At 36.1% G+C, this 14420-nt stretch overlaps 1 protein-coding gene across 1 annotated transcript in view; it reads right to left on the bottom strand.

The window, feature by feature from the left end:
* Positions 1-14420, bottom strand: part of SPON1 (spondin 1) — a 199899-nt gene that overhangs the window by 129336 nt on the left and 56143 nt on the right. The window contains exons 4-6 of the mRNA XM_080405852.1: positions 7291-7364; positions 6494-6616; positions 1363-1511 (exon numbers count right to left, since the gene is read on the bottom strand). Coding sequence (XP_080261978.1) covers positions 1363-1511; positions 6494-6616; positions 7291-7364 — 346 coding nt within the window. The remainder of the gene's footprint in view (positions 1-1362; positions 1512-6493; positions 6617-7290; positions 7365-14420) is intronic.

The following is a 14420-nucleotide window of genomic DNA, read 5'->3' as shown; positions in this document are numbered from 1 at the left end:
ACAATATTTAATTTGATTTTTTGGTTAAAATTTGTACCTTATAAAAAGAATGGGCATTGAATGACTGAAATACAAATACCTCTATAAAATTCTAGCTGTTTTGAAATCTTTAATTCTCAGTACATTCGGCAGAAGCAGAAAGTGTCCCAGGAACACATTAAAAATATTGCATATCAATAAAACATCAAGTCACACCTCTCACAGCACACTAAAGGTTGGAATGGCAAAGCAGACACATGAAATGCACAAACAAGCCCTTTGGCTCCCATTTTGCTCTCCCTTTCAGCATGTCCGTGCTGCAAGAGTCCCTCATTATCCTGCCTCCAACTAGGCATCCTGCTCACTTGTATCACTTTGTTAATTTGGGGGGAAAGCCAGGAAAGCTTAGGCAGCCAGAAGCTTCAGTAAACCAGATCTAACTTTTCTGCCTTTAACTGTTCTTACTGAATGCTGTTCCCCTTCTGCTGTCGCGCCTGCACAAGCTGATAAGCTGTTAGGGGCAATTTCTGCCTTCTCTCCCATGTGGAACAATCCTAACTATATATCATATATGCACTTACCCACACACGTCTACATAAAACCACGTATAAATATTATATATAATAATATTTACATTCTTTCAGTTTTATAACTGAGCTCAGTTTCCAGCCAAGTCCTTAAATTTCATGGAGGTAGTCCTCCTAATAATAATCACCATCACTGTGTACTGGTATATTTTATTTGGTTGCTTGTTACTTGATGTAACAAAATGAAAATAATCTATAAACTGTTTGAAAGATCGATTTCTGTTTGGCTGAATCAATCCCCTCTAAGAGGATATACTGTAAAGGCTATTTTACCCTTAAACCATAATTCTAATTCATCAAATTGTATTAGTCCAGTTGTATAAAGCAACAAAAATCACCTCACTCTCCTGTAAGAGCATTTCTGACCTGAATGAATCTTCAGAAAACTGCAATTAAGGTGCTTACCAGAAAAAAACCCAAAACAAACTACAATAAACTAAAAATCACCACTTCAAAAAGGAATAATGCATACCGCTTGCCGTCTTCAAGGTATTCCTTGAACAAACTCTAAACATCTTCATGATTAAACCAGAAAGATGAATTTTACTTTTCTACCTCTGATTTATGTGTTGCATGACTCAGATTTTCTAAATTCAGAATACTGCAACTTACTTGTCCTTTCACAGATAAAAACTTTTGCCACAGCAAGAATGAGTCTAAAAAGACAGACAGACCTCCTAAACTGCTGAACTGAAATTTAGCCAGCATAATGACATTCACAGACATTGTCAATGACAAATCATTCACAGGCCAAGGTAGTATTCATTTTTTAAAGTATGCACTAAATTACACCTACTTGCTGTCGAATTTCTTCTTCCATCTTTACTGGGGACCCCAACTCTGCGACTTGTTTGACACCTTCACTAGCATATCCTCCATACTCCCAAAGGATGTAGTTCTTCGAGTGAGAACTACCAATGATCGCAGACCAGTGGTTCGTGCGTCCTTTCGGGGGAGGGGAAAAAAATAAAAAAAAAAAATCAACCATCAAGACAGTCTTAAAGCAAAATTCCTGTTTTTTTTTTATTGAAGTGAGAGGTTTGAAGCACCCAGTTCTTCACCAGTACCAAGCTTTTGCATGTGTTGCACACTGTCAGTTCTCACTACATCAATACACTGTATCTTTAGGGTAATAAACCAGCCAGTGAACTATGGAAATATAGCATAAAGTGTCAGTAATTATTGGATATAACAACACAGACAGAAATGGTGAAAAAGACTGTACTCCACCTAATCAAGCAGCCCCTCCAAACAGATAGACTTAGTACACTTTTCTTCACCGAAGACTTCACTTCTTCAGCAAGTTCAAGAATTCCTTAATTTTAGACTTCTATGTAAAATATTTTTGAGGCTGAAAACTGCAAGGGGAGACTTCAGCAGTCACTCAAAGATTTAACAGCAAGTTGTTTTCTTACTGAGAGACACTGGCTTCTAACACACCACTAGGATTTTTTGGTTTTTGTCACCACTAGTTTGAGTGGTGACAACAAATTACCAGCAAAAGGTAGGTAGATAGAAGCGTGATTACACTATCATCAAATGTTACAGATTTTCATTTATAGCTTTGTTCAAAAACATAATCAGACACAGGGCTATAAAGGACAGAAACCTCCTCCAGCAGCTTCCCGCTGAAACAGTGCTGAAGCATTTGCTTTCTGTGGGCAAATGGCATCCAGCACTTCCTCCAGGACATTTTTGAAATACAGTAAAGAACTGCTCTTATTCGCACTGATATAGCTGTTTTTTCTGCTTCTGCATACTTAAATTACAAATGTACATTGTTTCCTTCCCCCATCCTCACCCCAAAAATTAGTAGAGGTACCCTTTAATTTAGGGAGTGAAGAAGTGAATTTTGGCACTTCTATATTCACTGAATTTGCTTGCTCAAATTTCTTACAGGGTACAAGTTGTAGAGCTAGGCACAAAATTTCCTGTTCTGGTTTCTCCTCTTGTTGTATAGACAAAGAAAAATATGCAAAAGTTTAAAGAAAAAAATGTTAGAGAAGAAGAAAAAATGATGGAATTGAAAAGAGAATCAAGCAGAAATAAGTAGTCACACAAGTCCCACAGTACTGGAAATAAAAATGAATTCATTTAAGTATCAAATGACACTCAGCAAAGATATGGGCTTAAAGAAAAAGGACGAGAAAATTAACTGCTCACATAAGCAGAAGTCTGGCAACAGTGCAAAGACTATAGGAGATGAAGGAGACGATGGAGTGAGACAATATTTAACTTTGTCTTTGCGATGCAAAAGGTAGAGAGTAGCATTAAAAACACCTGAAAACGAATAAATGAATGAAAAATGAATAATGAAGTAAATAAAAGGAATGCAAATTTAAGAAGTGAAAGGCTGGACAATGGAATTGAAAGAGACAGTGTAGAGACTGAATAGATAAAGTCAGATGCAGAAACCTAAGCACAGGAGAATAGAAAATAGATTAGAAATAAGAAAATGAACACAATGGTGGGGGAAAAAAGCTAGAAAAATGTAGTGAGCAGAATAAATAGATGAGGGAAGTGACCTAGCAACACAGCAAACAGAGCCTCCATAGTTTCCTTAGTGCTACACTTGGACCAAAATACACTTACTGAGATCTGAATTGTAGTAGGCTTTATGTTTTCAGAATCTATTAAAACTAATGAGTAATTGAGCCCCAAATGGAGAAAAAACAAAACTAAACCTCCCCTCCCCACTAGGTAATAGCTGAACAGACTACAGGGTCAGTAAATGGCTTCTTGATCTAAGATCTAGTAATTGTTCCTTAAATATACACTGGCACCTTGTCAAACCACAGAGAGATGCTGTCATCCAGCTGCAGTGATGAGACCACCAGTTTTGCCCATTCTTTTTCCCTAGCACACGGGTCTCACTATCTCAAGTCATAGGCAGCAGCTTTCCCTAAAAACACAGTGACACTTAAAGTTACTGAAAGAGAACATTCCACAAAGTCCCTACAAAAGAAAAACGTATCACTACAGACAAGAACCACACTGCCTTTGGTAAAATGATAATGAATTGTTCCCTGTGCTGCAGAGCTTCTCTCCCTCCCTGTCCTGAACAGCACAAGAACATCTGATGCCTTTCCAACCAGACCCCAGTCCCTTCCACCGAACAGCTCTCCCTGAAGATACTGGCTCTGTGGAGAAAGTATCTGGCCAACCTACTTGCCCAAAGGAGATGTTCAAAGTACACCACATCTACTCCAAACTTTTTATAAAAACTGTGCAGCGCTTGCATGTTTCACTCCTCACCTTGAACCTCCCATTTCTTATGAGAATGAAGAGACAACTCAATAATTCTTAAGCCTTTTCCTCTAAACCTCAAAGAAACTTCCCTGCATGAAATAATCTGAGCAGTACAAGGCCAGGGCTATTTTGCATCACCAGTCCAATGTCACTATCCATTTCTTAAGACAGCAAACAGACTACTGACAGCTTTCCAGTGGTGTTATTTCTATTCCTTTTTGTACGAGTAGTTTCTCATATGTATGTTTTTGCATAAAGACCAAGGTGTCATCAGAACACGAGACTGTATCTTCTGACATGTTTCATAGATGTGCCATATCAAATCATGATGGAGGACATATATATTTCTGTTATCATATAAAGGTGATACCCAGAGAGAAAAAATGCTTTTAAGCCACATGGCACAGGTCAATACAAATCTTTCTGACTGGCAAAATGTGATAGGAAATTTAATAGTTCCCCTTGAGCCAGATTTAGTAACAAATTAAATACTCAACTTTCAGTAATCCTATAATCAGGAGTTGTGATAACTTGCAAAAATTACCTGAAAAACATACTTATTTTAAACCTAGCTTGCAAGTCAGTTAATTTTTTTTTTAAGTTAGTCTGAGATCCACGAAAGCAAAATTGTTTTAATAATTAGTTTTTGAACCCTTTCTACAGCTGTGGTACACCTGTCTCCATTCACTCTATGGCTGGCACACTCGGAACAAGATTGTGCTCCGGGGTTTTTGCTGTAAAGCAATGCTTTACAGAGAGCAGGCACGTGTGGTAACTCCTAAACAGACAATACACGTAAATTTAACAGAACAGAGGTATTTTAATTGCATTGGTATAGTAAATATAAAATTATTCCTAATTCACAGAATCTGTGAAAAGCTCAAAATAGTTTCCCAGAATTAAAAGGTTTGCACTATAACTTCCAGAAGCATTTGTATGTAATAGCAAAAGAAAACACTTTGGCAAAAGCAGTTTTTGGGTAAAAGCTAAGCAAGAGTACATATTATTTAAGATTTTTTAAAGCAAATCAAAAAATAAGTGAGAAAAAAAGATGTAAAATGTAAGTTCTATGATATTTCTACTTCACCCATGCTAATGGTATAAGAACACAGAAGAATTTTTTATGTGATGGTTTGGCAAATAATTAGTGATTTACCACAGTCCCTCATGAACAACATTTTATTTTAACATAATTACTGCACAAGTGCAACATTTTAAAGAGTAATGTTAATGACTAGTTTTCATTTTTAACATCACTATACCTGGATGAGATCTTTTTCTCAACTTTCAGAAATTTCAATGTAAAATCTTATCAGCTGTTATTACTGGGCATAATCTTGCTGCTAGTAGTAATTATGTGGTTATCTTTTCACTTTTCAAGTTTTTTTTAATTAAAAAATCAATATAATTCACCACTTTGTAACTGGGGAGAGGTAGCAGTCTATAGAGTCTACTATTGTGGTGAACTACAGCAACTACAGAACATGCACACATACTCTTCATGTTCACTGACATGGATTTGAAAGAAAAGGACATTTATCCCCAATACTACATCATTAAGTCACAGTAATTTCATAGTTTTCAATTATTTTGTCATGCCCTATTTCTAACCATCAGCTGAATCCATACAAATAATGCATACAAAGTGTCACCCTCAGCAGATATATAAATCATCCAATCGCCTAAAAGAGCCTTCCTGCAATTGGGTTTGTTTATTTTATCTCCCATGTATTATGCTGACAAATAATATTTGAACATTGCCACATTCAACTTAAAATGTATAAGAGACTCAACATAAGCAATATTTCTTATGCTCTTAAAACTATGAGCTGATTGACATACAAACTACATTTGAGTTAGATGATATGCTGACACTGTGACAACAGTAATAATAAAAAACCCCAACATATAAAGTCTATATAATAAACATCAGCCACATAACGAAGTTTAAAGACCAGTAAATGTGACTCACATTATGAAATCACTTCCTGGACTTTATTGCCACAGACTGTGGAGTAAAGAAGGAAAGAACAAATGCATAACACGCGTTTTTATAACTAGGTTTTTACAGTTACTTGGGTTATTGCAACAATACTGATGTTGTAGTTCAGAAACTTTAAAAAAACCAGACAGGCAAAGCTCAGAATATGTATTTTATCAGTGTATTCAACAAACAAAGACAACAGAATATTCTAAGGTCTATGTACCTAATTAATGTTCTCAGGCAGCAAGATTCAAGGCTTTGCAACTGACTGGAGTCTTTCAAAAGACTTTGAAGGAAAACATACTGGCTAGATAGATTTTGATTTTACAACAATTACAAAGTGTGTTGCCCATCCTTTGTGGTCTTTTTCTTAAAGTTTTGTTTCCTAGCTGTAAATTATAAACCATTCTTTCAACAACAACAACAAAAAAGCAACCTTTCTCACCACAAAGAAATTGAAAATGTGATCTCATACACATCTCAGTTCAAAATGTCAGGCAAATCAACAGAATTTCTTTGTAATGCATAACATTCACAGAAAGATCCATGGATTTTCAATGCTGAACATTACCAGTATTCCATATACGTCATAATTCACACTGCTGAGCTTTAAGTAATGTTGTGTCATAAAACAAGCTCCAGCCCTCTACTCAGTCCCTATATGGTACAACAATAGTAAAAGAGTGATACTCACGTGGAAAATCTTTGGGATGTGTTTTTTCTGACCAGTTTCCATAAAAAGTGAGCCTGTACTTGGCAGTTCCACAGGCACAACAATCTAAAATTGGTTTGTCAGTCACACCTTCTGAGGCTGAGTCTGAAAAAGCAGCAAAGTACCCATTGAAAACAGTTTCTCAATTTACTGAAAATCAACAGGTGACAGCAAAGTTGCCATAATATTCCAGTAAATAAATCTAAGTTAAACTTTCTTGTTTTGTTTAATTTTAAGTTAGACTACACTAGATTAAACTAAAGCCCTGAAATACCTGGACCATACTTGTAAGTCGATGTAATGATTTAAAACTACATTTTAAAATAAGAAGGCACTATTTCAGTCATCTTCAGATTCAAAATGGGTTTCTTTCTGGTTATCTGTTATGGATGAAACCTCAGCTGATCTCAAAACACAATAGGCTTGAGATTTCTGGACATCCAAAGCCTACAAATTCTCTGGTGGGGCACGTAACCACCTGCAACGCTTCAGTTTAGGAAGGGATGAAATAGTCCGGGATTCAATAGACCAAATGCCCTGGAGACAAATGGGTTTCCCACAAAGACCAGGTAAAATTTGCAAGTATCGCTTGCAAGGAAAGGCAAGGAAGATTGCATGAGGAACAGTATATATGGTAAGAAAGAACATAATTGAATGGAAGATACCAAATTTGAACCTGGATGAAACTGTTCCAAAGCCTCAAAATTTTAGTTTGATGTAATGATTTAAATGTGTAGAACATGACAAGGAGATCAGAAAGACATTTTACTTTACCTTACCTTGTTCACAGATTTTTTTGGTGAGAGAACCCTCATCTTGAAAATAAATTATGCGCTTCTGCACAATACTGGCTCTACAGAGAGAAGAAAAAAAAAGTTAAATATAATTATTCTTTAAAAGAAGAAGAAAGTACTTGATAAAGTAGCAAAAGGACAGAACTGGACTGCTAAGACTGCATATTTCCCTCTTCTGACAATACGTATATACAAACTAGGACTACAGACAGGGTATTTTTATTTCAACTTGCATTTGAATTTAATCATGTTTTACAGAAACTGGGAAAGTTATTACTTTAAAAGAAGTGATCATAGTTATATAGTAAGGATCTATGCACTTGAAATGCACGACAGTCAACTGAATATTCAAATCAAATCTTATACTCAAATACTGAAATTTTATCCAGTTTCAGAAAACCAGCACAGCTAAAGCAAGCAAAGGTTTGTAGGAAACTACCTAGCATTCTGAAGAGGTAAATACTTCCAATATACAACAGCAATCCAGTGAAAACATCAGGTAAAGCAGAAGTTAGAAAAAGAACTAGCATAAGCTAAAGCCTTCAAAAGAAATTTAAAGGTTCCTAAAGACAAGCCACTCCTAAATTAATTAAATCTAGAATATTTTATTAAGGCTTATCGTTCAAACAAAATGTAAGTTTATAAGCCTCAGTTTGGGCAGAGGCAGGGAGGTCAAATCTGAAACAATCTGGGAAAAACCAGTTACTGTGCAATTTCATTTTTTACAGCTGGAATTGTACACCTGAAATTTGGCTGATTTTTAGCCTCCCACTTGAGAAATCATAAATTGAATTTTGCATCAAAAATCTTCAAGTTAGCAAAACACCAAGCCCAACTTCTTCTTGCAGATTACTATCATAACCACCATGTAGTAAATGTAAAAAAAAAAAAAAACCACCAAAAACAACTACTATGGAAAATATGTTCAAGTGGCTCAGGTGACCCCTTCCAATCCTAAATAAATTTAACTAGCTGCTTTGACTGTTTTTTAACTATTAAAATTTAATCACATGTAAACATTAATCTTCTTTAAGAAAACAGATTTTTGTTAAATCCAAAGACATTCTTTGAACAGAGTTTTCTGAGGAGAACATGCTTTGGGAGTTGGCATTTTTCTTTGTTTACTAGTAAGAGAGCACATTATTCTAGCAACATTTTGTACCACTACTTGTATTTAAAACTCTAAGTAACAAGGACCGGATTCTTGTCTTAACTTTACAGTCAAATAACTTGATGTCTCTAGAATTACTCCTCACTCATCCCAGTTGAAGTGAGAAGAAAAATGACTGTATGCTTAGAAGTGGTGTTGTAGTCATGTAAACCTTTCCTTGACAATGTCCCATCCCATAAAATCATCAAAAGTTATCAAAAGTAAGGTAGAATTTTACTGCACTTTCTTTGCCAAGATAGAAGGTCAGAGCAGGAGAGGAGGGAATCCTTCGTTTCACATTATAAAGCACTCAGGAGAATAACTGGGTTTTGTAAACCTCTTAAAGCCAGATCAAACTCAAAAGGTTGCAGAAGCCACAGCTCACTCTCGTTCATAATAGGGGTGGCATCTTCTAAAGAAAAATGTGGAAAAGGACAATACAACCAAAGCTGTGGAAAAAAAGTCATGAAACAGAGAAGAGCAAGACTGACTTTTACAAAAAGCAAGGGCATTATCTGCCAGTATTTGAGGAAGGGGAACTCCCAGGCCTTATCTTAATAAGGGAGTGTTCACACTAGGGATAAATAAAAGCTTGTAGCAAATAATAGAAAGTGAATGAAACCCAGAGTTAGTTAAATCTGTCTTTTATTAATATGAGAACTGTCATGGGACAATTTAAATGGTGCCAGAACAGACTGACCAAGTATGTGAGAAGCAGAATGGAAGCTTTCAGAGAAATCCTTTTCAGGGTTTCTAACAAGAAACAAGTAGGAAAGATAAACCAAACCACACAAACAAAACAATTACTAGCAAGAATGAGAGCCCAGTGCCCACCCTGTGACAGCGGTATGCTACCATAGTTTTTACCAGCTTTGCTTTGAAAACCAAAGACAAATTTAAAGACTTTTTGGATGCTATGCTGCAACTGAGAACCAATACTTTCACACAGACTCAATGAGATATGTACAATTCTTGATACACCATCAATCACGTTTTTTCAAACACTGTACCATAAAATTGGAAAACAATCATGTAGTATGGTTAATAAAATGCAAAATAACAGCAAACGGAGCTGAAATATATATGCATTGTCACAACTCACATATCATCAAGATGCTTTAATTTCTTATATGCTGGACAGATACCAGCAGCTGTATTCCAGGATTCATGCTAAGGCTAACAGCATCTTCATTGATGTCCTGGATGAGGGGGTGGAATGAAACCTCAATAAGTTTGCAGATGATACTAAACTGGAGAAACAGTTGACATGTTGGAGGGTAAGGCTACTATTTACACAGGGAGATTCCTGATAGACTTGAGAAATGGGTTGGCATAAACCCCATGAGAAGTCAAAGGCAAAATCTTGCACACATAGGATGGAATAATGCAGTTACAGCAGTACCATAACGGGCACCTGCTAGCCAGAGAGCAGCTCTGCAGAAGACATCTTGAAGGTCCTGGTGGACAAGCTGACCATGAGCCAGCAGCATGTCATTGCTACCATGGCAGCCACTGGTTTCAGCAAAAGCGTAGCGACTTGATCAAGGAACGTGGTTTCTTCTCCTCTATTTGGTACTTGTGAGACCACATCTGGAGTATTACAGCCAGTTTGGGGCTGCCCAGTTAAAGACAGACATTGCATTACTAGAGGGAGACCAGTGAAAGGCCACCAAGATAAGCAGAGGAATGGAGCCCCTGATGTCTGAGGAGAGGCTGAGAAAACTGGGTTTGCTCAGTCTAAGGAAGAAAATGCAAAGGAAGTATCTTACTGCTTGTTGTTTTCAACTACCTATCAGAAAGATACAGAAAAAATAGAGACACGTATTTCTCAGAAGTGCATGGTGGTAGGATGCAGGGCAACAGCCAAGTGGGGACACAAGAAATGCTGTGCAGATACAAGGAAAATCTTTCCCACCATGAGGATGGTTGAAGTAATCAGACACTTGAACAGGCTGCCTAGACAGTTTGTGCAATCTCCGCCCCAGAGATACCCAAAACTTGACCAAATCCATGCCTCAGCAACCTACTCAATCTACCTGTTGTAACAACATCCCCTTCAAGCACGCAGGTGGACAAAATTACTTCCAGAGGTCCCTTCCAACCTAAATTATTCTATGATCCTGTGCTTTCAATATAATTTTAAAGAATAGGTTTTCCAAAGCTTACTCAAAACCAAACAAAATTTAGAAAATCCAAACAAACAAGAAATCTGCTGGTTTATAAAGGAGCTCCCAAATCTGCAGATAACAAAGATATTGTGAGTATTTATTTAAGAAGCAGTTATTTTAAAAACAAAATGTAGAAAGCCTGAAACCTGAAGTGTACTTATATTATTCTTTTTGCTGCAGTTAGCTCATCAGTGTAAAATGCCAAGGGAATAGTTCCTTTTCTAACAACAAAAGCTGCACAGATCTCTGAGTCATTCTCTCTTCAGCTGTGTTTGAAATTATATATGGAGCCAATAATCTAAAGGAGAGTTTTGTTACTGATTCCAAGTCGAACAGGATTGATATATTAGATGGCTGCATAAATACTGAAAGCAGGCACACAACTTTACAGATTCAGACAAAGTATTAAATTAATTTAAAGAAATTAATCTTATTAATAATCAGCTTCTAGATTGAACACAGACCAAAGCACCTGATCAATATATTTGCCAAGGTTTTACCACTGACTTTTGCTCCCTTATTATTTATTTTTTGGACATAATTTTTATTCCTCTGTAGAAGTACTGATTTGAACTAAAGATTCTTTTCTTTGGTTTTGAGGCTTATACAAACAGCTTAAAAATGGAATGGCTAACTTTCACAAAAAGATAAGAAAGCTTTTAAGAATTTACACAAGGTTACGTTTTCTTAGTCAGCATAAATCTTTCCCACTACTCTCAACATCCAGTGCTATCTAAACTTAATGGGAAGGGGAGATCTGATTGCTTTCTCCTACATATTAACACGTCAGTGGATCTTTAATTGACTTGTTTCTCTCTTTGACTATTAGCATACCATGGAATAAAAAAGAAAAAGGAAATTAATACAACTCAAAAAATCTCCTCGTTTCCCATTTTCTTCAAAGTAATGCTTCTGGGTTTGTGTTAAAGCTTTTCCATCACCAAACTAAGGAGCAAAACTGTATGTTACAGTCATATATACACCTAAAAAAAAAAAAAAAAACCAAAAAACCAAACCACACACACACAACTCCTAACAGCATTATTTATTATTTTTGTTTGTAGTTCTCAAAAAAATCAAGGACTATCTAGTAGTTCTTGTAGTATTTGTTTGGGCAATGCTACTTCAGAATGTTGCACGTCAGATACAAGCAGCTCAGAGTCTCTGTCCTGTCTCGGTTTGGTCAGACCACATCTAAGCATAATGGGTCCCTCTCCAGCACAATGATTGTACCATCCTGCTGTGAAGAGCTCTACCAAAGTCACATAAATTGCATTTGTGAAATTAACAAACAGGAAATGTCATAAAACATAAAAATCCAGAGCAGCCTTGGGAATGCTCCAAGTCATACCAGAAACAGAGTTGGTTGGTTGGGTTTTTTTCTTTCTTCCATAGAAACAGCTTTAGCTCATCTTCCTGACTCTTTTTGTCAAATCATAGCATCAACAGAAATACTCTTATTTTAAATTGCTTCTGTGGGTGTAATGATGTGACAAAAGTAGTAAGGAAGAGGATCTATAAGAATTGTTCCTATGACATTTTTTAAGCTTACATCAAAACCATTAAGTACAATATTAGTTACATTTTAATAAAACAGATCTTGCCAGAGCTAGTGAGGATACCCTAAGTTTCCTCTGGAAATTGAGAAATAATCATAAACTACTGGACTGCAGATAAGAAACCTTTTCCGCTCTATATTATTTGTGAGTTAAACTTGCCCTGTCCTTCCAGCCAACAAAATTATTTTCTGTACTTATTCCATGCCTTACTGAATTAACTCCATTATTTTACGTTGCTCCCCCCTGCCCCACCCAGAAAGGTACTGAGAACAAATACACTTAATAGGATGTTGTTTCTTTGCTTTCTTTAATTTTTTTTGTCTTTTGGAGAGAAAAAAATTCTAAATATATCATTTACCTTAGCACTAGAAAGTGAGGTGAAAACCACTTATTTATATCTCCTGTAGTTTTGTTGATGCTAGTGGATTTTGTAATTCTAACACATCATTTAGGATGTTCTCTTTTTTTTTTTTTTTCTGTGTTGCCTTAAAAAAAACACAACCCTATGTTTCTGTCAAGTACTTACAAGGTCAGGAAACGTACAGACTCCCAGAAGCTTACCAACATTTACCTCTCTCTCTAATATTTAGGAGACTCTTATTAAAAATCAATTAAAATTCTTCTGAAAGCATATACAACCCCTTAGCTATTCGATGCCCAGCAATTTTTACACTGGTAGGGTATTTGACAACTACCTTCTTCAAAATAATTTTCAACTAGTAGAATATGCTCAGTCTCAATAAAAAGCAAACTCTGTCTACACCAAAATCTAATTTTGTCATCAGCCATCATTGAAAACGGTCAGTACTATTAAAAACTTGCATGAAATTATTTATTTCTTGATGCCTTAGGAGCTAACACAGATGGTGCATTTTTTTGTTGCCTTTTGGTTGGTTTTGTTCATTCATTTGTTTTAAAGTATGTTGTTAACACTGTTTGAGCAAACCAACCAGACTTTATATTTGACATTGAACAAAACACAGTAATATTGATATGAAGTTTATCAACGTTGCCATACTTCAACATTTACATCTCTGCACAGGACAAGTGCCTTTTCTCTAACAGGTTAGTCAGAAGGAAAACAATAAAAACTGCACACTTCTAAAGTATTCAGTGCATACATATACACCAGAATATCCTGCTTTAGTTTAGTTTTTCAACATTTCATCCATACTGTCAGAAAATATAATCGAGAGAAAGCCCACAGGAAAATCCTTTTGATTATCCTTCATATCACACTCAGGTCTACCATCACACGCATACATGGAAGCTCACTGACTTCAGGACTGATTTGGCCATCATATATAATACAACAAAAAGCTCTAAGGGAAAACACAATTATATATGCTGCTATCTTGTGTTTGTCCTCAGAAAATCTCTCTGTTCTTTGCTTGAATAACCACAACACATAAATATTAAATCTAAAATCTTCAGGATAAAAACTCATACTGACAAAATAGTTTCTGACATGTACACTACACCCATTATTCAGGGGAGAAAAAAAAAAACCCACAGACTACAACCCCCCAAAAATAAAAGCAAACCACCACCCCCACCCCCACCCCCCGAAAAAAAAAAAGCTACCAAAAGATAAAAAGATGAAAGAAATCGTTTTCTAGGACTCCTGAGAAAATGTCCCATTGCTGAAAGCCCACTGCTATTCATGGGGTGTGTCTTCACCCAGTATTTTGCTAGCCACCATTTTTTGTAGTAAGTACCATCTCCTTGAGTTTCAAAATTATACATTATAAGTTATACTGTAAAAAAAGTCTAAAAAGATGGTATAGGACTAGATGATTGGAGGACATATTTATTTTGTTGTTCTAAGTACTGGTTTTGTACAGTAGATGGAAACAATCTAGCAAAGGTGGAAGTACAGTTTTTATCAAGCTAGTGAGCCCAATGTCATATTACCCGATAGCTGTATCCACTGAGCTAACTTGCAATAAGAACTGATACAAATCATTTGCGTATTAACTAAGAAATCCTAAAATAAAAATGAAAAAATGAAAACAAAAAATAAAACTAACAAGCATTGCTTTACTTCTGCTTAAAAGACCTATGCAACTTGCGTTACACTCGCCCACTGGCACAGGGAACTCAAAGACTTGATTCCTCCAGGTGTTCAAGAGAAACAAGAAAAGAAAGACGCAACCATGCCCCCATTTTCATTCTGAGTCTGCATAACCTGCTATGCCAGGATGTGCAAAAAACAAAACACACAGGCAAAGGCCATGT

Source organism: Falco punctatus (assembly GCF_963210335.1).
Source record: "Falco punctatus genome assembly, chromosome: 10".
Taxonomy (NCBI): domain Eukaryota; kingdom Metazoa; phylum Chordata; class Aves; order Falconiformes; family Falconidae; genus Falco; species Falco punctatus.
This window is presented reverse-complemented; position numbering and strand designations above follow the sequence as displayed.